The sequence below is a fragment of the Lactuca virosa genome, chromosome 3 (assembly GCF_052849685.1).
Source record: "Lactuca virosa cultivar CGN04683 chromosome 3, Lactuca_virosa_CGN04683_v6, whole genome shotgun sequence".
Classification (NCBI taxonomy): Eukaryota; Viridiplantae; Streptophyta; class Magnoliopsida; order Asterales; family Asteraceae; genus Lactuca; species Lactuca virosa.
This window is the reverse complement of record NC_136428.1, coordinates 371,606,456-371,614,996: the sequence shown is the minus strand read 5'-3', so window position 1 is coordinate 371,614,996 and position 8,541 is coordinate 371,606,456. Positions and strand designations below refer to the sequence as shown.

The following is an 8,541-nucleotide window of genomic DNA, read 5'->3' as shown; positions in this document are numbered from 1 at the left end:
AATGAATAATAAATGATTCTTAGGGTAGATCCTTAAGAATAAAGAAGATACTGGGGATGAGTAGTTGGGATAATTTTTTGATGATTAAACATAATAATTATATTATTATCGGTTGAAAACCCTATGTACTCATCAGGTTTCCCAACCTAACTTACTCAGTTTATTTGTATCACAGGTATCGATACGAAACTATATTACACTGATAGATTAACGGATATGTAAATCATGAGTGTAAATGAATGTAAGGTCTGTTTATGCTTATGTTTCTGTATTGACGATGACATCGCAATGTTTTAATATAAACAAAATACATTTCTTCGGAAATGCTTTGATAATATATTTATCATGTTTTCTGGGAACAACTTCTGCAATATTATTCTTTAAAATGAATACTCTGAATTGTAAATAAGCGTAAATAAAATTTTTAAAATTATCGTGAATTTGGGGATGTCACAATATATATATATATATATATATATATATATATATATATATATATATATATACAGAGCTAGGTTCAGGTATTTAAAGTATTTATTGTGTTATTGTATGCATAAATGTGGGCCAATCAAAATTAAATAATTAAATAAATCAATGAGGGTAATTTAGTAATTTGGTAAATCAATTTTATAAATAGTCCCTTTATTTTAGGGGATCCGTTTCTTATTAACCATATTTAAATCCACCTCCAGATCACACCGGCGAACTAAATCCGCCTCTTTATTCCTCACACTAACAATTGGTTCTTTCTCCTTCCCTCTGCGTCGTAGGTCACCTTCCTACTTGTCTCCATAACCAATTAATCGTCCTCCTCGCCACTGCACAATGGGTTACAAGAACGATCTGTAAGTTCTAATGCTCTTTAATCTAGGTTTTTTTATTTTTGCTTATGATTCTTCTAGGGTTAGGTTATGCATACGACCTTAATCGTGTTCTTTTTGTTCTTAAATTTTCAGCTATAGCGATGAAGATGGCGAGCCATTGATGACGGTTCTTCAAAGTCGAAGCCCCGTAAAAGGTTAATCAAGAAGAGCACGACGGAGGAGACCTTGCCGGATTTCGCGATTGATGATGACGTGGAGGATGAAATGGCGAGTTTTGTCAGGGATGATTCAGATAGTGTCGGTGGGAAGAGGAAGAAGTTTTCCAGTGGCGGTGGGAGTAGTAGCAAGAAGAGGGAGAAGAAGTTGAGTGCTTCCAAGTTCTCGGATAGAGGAGGGATATCGAATGAGAAAGGTGGGTCGAAATTTAAGGTAAATAGTAAAATGGGTGGGCGTTCTGGTGGGGATGATGTAGAAGTTAAAGAGATGTGGGATACAATTGCTGGTGGCGATTCAGAGGTACATTTTAGTTGCAAATTGGCTGAGTTCTGTGTGTCTTCTATTTTGGATTCCGTGGGGATAATTTGTTACGAACACTATAAAGTACATTGTTCTAACTAATCTAACAACACTGGTTTCATCCCAATATTAATCTCTCTTGATTGTGCAACTTAAGCATTTATTTTTCTATGGCTTTTGGGTGCCATGAACCGCCCTGCCACCTCCAATAATGGGAGGAACTTTGTTGTGTTTGACACTGTAATTTTTCTGATAGCCTTTGCTTGACTGATGCAGGATGACAAAGAGGGTCCAAGAATGCTAGATGATGATAACTTCATAGATGAATTGGTGATACTAGAAACAAAGCATTTTCAATCCTTGTAGGCTTAAGTTACAATTGGTAATTTCCTGAAAACCATAATGAAATTTTGCATCTCTTCCAATTACTTTTTTTAAGGTCATCTATTTTTACTGGTATCAAGTAAGACTACTTGGAATTTCCACTGAACTTTAATTTTAAGTTGGATTATTAGTTTGATATTTCTTTTTGATTATCAGAAAAGGATCTGGAGGTTGGAACTGGTAAAGGAGATAAGCAAAAGCAGGGACTGCAAGTTTTTTGTATATTAGATAAGGAGAATAAATGTGTTCTAACAGAATGGTATTCTTGTAGAACGTAATTCTCGTCTGGTATTAGTCTCACAAAATGTCATTCTCGTAAGAATGGTTGGAATCAATCGATTATGGACCATTGAAGAAGATCCATGACATTTGTTCACGAATTGTATGGAATCACGATTTCTAATTCTGTTGGAATGGAATCATGAATTCTAATTCTGTTGAAATCTAAACTACAATTTGGTTTTGTTTTCACAGAAGTTGATGCTTGAAGAACGGACCACAAAATTGAAAGTGATTCTAAGCAACATTATTCTTTTAAAATGTATTAGTGTCGTTGTTAGATTTTGATGTTTTCTTTCCCGTTTTGAAAGCTTTTTTAATTTTATTCTTTAACAACAAATGTAATTCTTAACAATTGTTATCCGCCGTATTCTATAAGAAATAATGTATTTTTTGTTTTTATTCTTCAATTGATTGTTCAAGAATTTGTTATTCTACAAAAAGTTTTTAAAGTCATGATCAAGAAATAGGTTCAAGAATATATTTTTATTATTTATGGTTCAAGAATATTTTTATTTTTGAATATACTCAGAAACATATTCTGTCAGAATGTCTGAATTAAAAGAATTATAATTCGTAAAATCAGATTTTTAAAATTAATAGAATCTATGATCCTTTAAAATATGCAATTTTCCTTTATTAAATAGATATTAATTCACTAAAATATCATTCTAATTATATTAGATGATATTTTTCAATTATATTTAATTTAATAATATATAATTACTTTATTAAAATAAGTAAAATTGATTGCCCTACATTTATGTATACAATAACACAATAATTACTTTGAATAGAATAATATAAGACTATATATATATATATATATATATATATATATATATATATATATATATATATATATATATATATATATATATATATATAATTCATTTTTTAAGCATTAACCATGTATAATATATGAGAAAAAGTTACTGCATGTAATTCTGGGATCCATGCATAACGTGGGACCTGAAATCACGAAATCATTTGGATTAACGTCCAATCATTAAATCATTAAATAGTAGTATATAAGAAATAATGAAACCAAAATATTGTTTACAGGACTGCGATACAGAAAGGGTTATTTCTTTAATTTGTGACACTTGAATTATTTTAATTTATATACAAAGAAGCCCTTGATCCTAGAAGATTTACATACCAAATACCACAACGTGTTTGCATATGATCCGTCAGTACATGATGCAAATGATGCAACTCCTTGTTATATATGCACATGAACTTCTATTCCACTTCTCCTCTTTCTTATTGCCTCTCTCTCTCTCTCTCTCTCTCTCTCTCTCTCTCTCTCTCTCTCTCTCTCTCTCTCTCTCTCTCTCTCATCCCGTAAGAAGGAACTGAAGATACAACAGGAAGCAGTGCAAAAACAAAGCTTTTGATAGTTTGCAAGAAAATCATGATGCACCTCAAGGAAACTGAGCTATGCCTTGGCCTACCGGGTGGAGGAGGCAGTGGCTGTGAGGTGGAGACCTTAAAGGTTACCGGAAAACGTGGCTACGCAGAGACTGTTGATCTTATGCTCAATCTACAACCAAATGACCAGTCCTCATCTTCTACTAATCTGAATGATATGAAGTTGCAGAACTCCAAGAACAACAAAGATTTGATCAAGCCACCAGCCAAGTACGCTTTTTTTTTTTTTCTAATTTTAATAAGATACATACACATATACAGATATATTATACCTATGTGTGTGTGTGTGTCTGTCATTTTTAAAGTTGAATGTTTACATATTCGGCAAAAACAACCTTTCGTTCTTTCTAAATATATAATATGTTAATCCTCGGGTTATAAACTATTATGATCAAATTTCTCAACTATAGTCATAGTAACTACTTTATGAAAATTGTTAATTGTTTTTTTCTTTTTTACTTAATAGGGCACAGGTGGTAGGATGGCCACCAGTGCGAAACTATCGCAAAAACGTGATGGCTCAGAAGAGCAATAATGACGAAACTGAGAAGGTGGTGGCAGCCAGCACTGGTAGTAACAGCCATGCGGCCTTTGTGAAAGTTTCAATGGATGGAGCACCGTATCTTCGCAAGGTGGACCTTAAATTGTATGAGAGTTATCAACAATTATCCGATGCTTTAGCTAAAATGTTTAGCTCCTTCACCATGGGTATGTCTTAGTTCATACTCGAGTAGTTGAAATTTGCCTAACAATTTAAAGGGTTTAGACGTAAAATGCATTACTTGTTGGTCGTATCGTGCATGATCATCAAGATGGCCGAAGTTTTCACTTCTCGTTTAGTCACATCTGGAAAAGGTTTTTCATATAAAAACATTAAGAAAGTAAAGAAAGCAGTAATCCAATTTTATCAAACAACTTGGACAGTCCGGATAATAAAAAACAAAATGTTTCGCAACATTCAATTACGCTCAAGAAGATTGAGTTATTGATGATGAGAACATATATATGTAACGCTTTGTCTATAATTATTCGTGTCTTCGATAGAATATTTATGTCAATTATATAGTGAATATTTCAAATCCCGATACTAATCAAGTGCATATGTTTCCTTTTTCTATAATTATTATCTTCTAATATAGACATGGCGATTTTTAAATGGGTAGTTTTCTCAGCCGTTCAAGAAAAAAGTTACTTTTCGGATCAATAGAAATTTCGAAGCCTTAGGTCTTGAAACATATGATGGTATACCAAATGTTGTGTTGCTTATGTTAATTTTTTAAATATATTTTCTTTACCTCTCAAAACATGTTCTATGAAAGATCATGTAATTTTCATAAGGTATTTTAAAATACAAATTTTTATAGTTCTGTTGGACAAATAGGGTGCTACTCAAATTAACTAATGTGGGTATTTTACATTAAATTATGTCTGTAAACATATATTTATGATGTTCATTTATTTATCCTTGCAGGAGAGTATGGATCCCAAGGAATGATTGATTTCATGAATGAGAGCAAGCTGATGGATCTCCTTAACAGTTCTGAATATGTTCCAAGCTATGAAGATAAAGATGGTGATTGGATGCTTGTTGGTGACGTCCCATGGCCGTAAGTTCTTGGTAATATGAACAGATAAAATTTAGAAAACAAGTATTCTCAACAATCCAAACTTGTTTTCGTGCAGAATGTTTGTTGATTCTTGCAAGCGACTTCGAATCATGAAGGGATCAGATGCAATTGGACTGGGTGAGCAACACTAAACTCATTTATTTACATAATTCTTAGCATGGTGTCTGCGTTTTCCTTTTTTAATTTGTCTTGAAGTAAACCCTACTCTAAGTATATATTGAAATAAACCTTAATCTTGATTTACAGCCCCAAGAGCAATGGAAAAATGCAAGAACAGGTGTTAAAGACAAATATGAAGCAAACCCTAATCTTGATTCAAGTTCATGACAACTTCGAATCATCGAAGTACATGGATGGATCAAGCTGTTAATGTTTGAATGTGTTTGGATTTGTTTTTGTTTTTGTCATGAAAAAGTTTGATAGTATATAGAATTTGTCAAAAGATGATTTGGGACATTTTGTAATGGACAAGAAACAATGACTCTTCTACTGGTTTGCCTCTCAAAACATATTAATGTGGAGTGTTTAATAATGTTTTCAGTTTTGATTTTGTTATCATAATTTTTTTGTTTATGGTCTCATATTCCTAATAAGGTACTACTAATGCGAGATTAATTTTTAGTTAGTGGCTATCGATAGATGTTTTTTTATATCTCTATAACTAATTAAATTTTGATATATTCAAATGAAATAATTATTTAATTAATGATAATTATTAGTGAAGCATGACCTTATAATCAAAAACAGCCTTGCCCCAAGTGGTAGGGAGGGAACAAGTGCATGTGCATCTTCATTGGTTTACTCATTCATGACCACTTATTTTTGTTTGGTATTGTTTATAATATTTATAATAATTTTAGAAATAATTCTACTATCATTACAATCATTTACATTTATTTTTATTTCTATTTTATTCGATAAGAAACAGTTCAAAATTATATTGTTGTAAATAAATTGTTATTTCAAATTGTAAATAAATTGTTATTTCAAATCATCTTCGGTTGAAGCCATTTTCATTTGAAAACAAATTTGGTTCAAACATCGTCTTTTTCGGTAAATATTTTGTAAAAAAATAAAAAATTCCTAGGAAATCCCTCGGAAATTTCTACACATTTCTTATGGGTTCTAACAATTTTTTTTCTTTTTCAAGGTTCAAACATCTTCCTTTTCGGTAAATATTTTGTTCAATTTCATTATACACGAATTACATTAATTTCACCAACTTATATATAGATTAATAAAATAGTGTTTTGGCTAATGTGTGTGTGTATATATATATATATATATATATATATATATATATATATATATATATATATATATATATATATATAATGTTTTTATGAATTTTTGAGGAAAACTAACTAATCTACATAATTATATGTACTGATATAATAATGGGTTGGATCCGATTTCGAAAGGCGGTGGATGTAATTTCTTTTATTAAACACACATTTTTTTTAAATTAAACCTAATATTTGCTAGGAATTTCCTCGGAAATGCATAAAATAAATGTTTTCCTCGGAAATGCGTAGGAAGTTCCGAGGGTTTTCCGAAGAAAATTAACTAATCTACATAATTATATAAACTGAAATAATAATGGGTTGGATCCTATTTTCGAAAGGTGGTGGATGTAATTTTTTTTATTAAACATACAAAAAAAAAATAATTAAACCTAACACTTACTAGGAATTTGCGAGGAAATGCCTAAAATAAATGTTTTCCTCGGAAATGCGTACAAACTTCTGAGGGTCTTCCTAGGAACGGTCAAGTTTTTGTTTGTTCTAGAAATGTCCTAGGAAGTGAGTAAGAAATTCCGAGGAATTTCCGAGGAAAATTATTTTACAGAATTCTAGAAAATCCCTTGGAAATGCGTAAGAATCTCCGAGGAAAAAAGTTCCTAGGAAAATTTCGTAGGAAGAGGAGCCTTTTTCTAGTAGTGAAACTAATCTTTCATATTTTTTCAAGTCAATGACATTCAATTTCAATTACATATTTTACATTTATATTGTCCTATCATATGAATGACATTCGGTTTACTACATTTTTGTTAGATTATGAAAAATCCTCGGTTCGTTTGCATTTCTCAACAATATATAATATACAATGTTTCAATAGGGTCCATACATTATACACATATAATCCAACAAAGTATTCTAACACACCCCTTCAGTCTGAACGGGGAGGATCTCGAATAATTGCAAAATAGAATAAAAAACAAGGGAAAAGTAGTGTACTAACAATTCTTCTTTATAAAAAACCCGGTCGTCTTCCCCTACATATGCATGATACACAATGTTCATGCAATCATGCCGGCTCTGATAGGGATATGTTCCGGAAAATCTCACCCTAGAATATTGTAAGAAATGAGTTGTATGAAAAGTTCCATTTTTGATGGACACAATGTAGGCGATGTATCAATTATAGGAGTAGTATTGTTATTCATCAAAACAAACATGGTCCTTGTTCACCTAAAGTCGAGAATCTTTCTAATTCTTAATCATTTTTTTCTTATCTTTAACAAGCAAATTACCGTTACGGTGAGGAAAGGTGTAACTATAATAATAACAGTTACCATGGAAAAATACCTGAAAATAAAGAGATTCAGAAGAATCTCTAAATCACGACAAATCATCTCAAAGACAAATCATCTCAAAGGCAATAACTTTTCCAACGGCGTTGGAAATTAGTTGGTTAATAAGGAGCTCATGGAATTTGAGAACTTTAGAGTAGAAATATGAGATAGGAGGCCTAAAATTAACTAGCATCAAAAACGTTAATGTAAATCATATATTTGTCGGGAGTGTGAAGGATAATTAGATATTCCAACACAAAATCATAATACGACCCTCTTCATGAAAAATATACTTTTCTTAAGAGAAATTAAATATCCTCCTACTTTTTTTTTTCCTAATTATCTTTGTACCCATTTGAACTGATGAAAAGTGTCCTAAATATCATTAGTTTATCTAAATATGACACTTGTCACAATTTCATGTGGGTAGAAAGATAAATAGGAAAAAATGTAGGAGGATATTTAATTTCTCTTTTCTTAAAGGACTTTTATTTGAGTAGGCGTAGGAAAAATTCCTAAAATAAACAACATTTATGAAACTAGAAAAGATGAAGGAAAGAAAAAGAGAAGGAAATGTCTCTAAACCTCTATAAATAAGGAAGAGGAAGAGAGATAATTAAAATAATAATCATGAGGATAGTTAGTTACTAACATGCTCCCCCTAAAAAATGACCTTAACGATTTGCATATCTCAGATCACAAATCAATGGACGGTTACTCACCACTCTAGGAAGACCAGTGATGCCACCGAATCAGTCGAGAACTCTCTATTTCGAGCAGTAGAGCAACCTCCTTATAACAAATTACTGCCATAGTAGTGTGACATCACATAGCGACAACTTCACAACACCTCATTGTTGGTGATTTTGTATCATCAATGTGTATTTATGTATAGTGGATT

At 31.4% G+C, this 8,541-nt stretch overlaps 2 protein-coding genes across 2 annotated transcripts; both read left to right on the top strand.

Annotated features, from left to right (window-relative positions):
• The first annotated feature begins 825 nt into the window (after positions 1-825).
• LOC145164938 (uncharacterized) lies at positions 826-2,090 on the top strand. Its single transcript, XM_079083591.1, has 6 exons — positions 826-845; positions 971-1,340; positions 1,617-1,702; positions 1,780-1,796; positions 1,881-1,936; positions 1,980-2,090. The coding sequence occupies exons 1-6, from the start codon at positions 826-828 to the stop codon at positions 2,088-2,090; spliced, it is 660 nt and encodes a 219-aa protein (XP_078939717.1).
• A 1,163-nt stretch (positions 2,091-3,253) lies between these two features.
• On the top strand, positions 3,254-5,609 carry LOC145167656 (auxin-responsive protein IAA14-like). The gene is made up of 5 exons (XM_079086889.1): positions 3,254-3,647; positions 3,904-4,145; positions 4,909-5,044; positions 5,121-5,182; positions 5,312-5,609. Exons 1-5 carry the CDS (start codon positions 3,421-3,423, stop codon positions 5,347-5,349), a joined length of 705 nt encoding a protein of 234 aa, XP_078943015.1. The 5' UTR covers positions 3,254-3,420; the 3' UTR covers positions 5,350-5,609.
• The last annotated feature ends 2,932 nt before the right edge of the window (positions 5,610-8,541 follow it).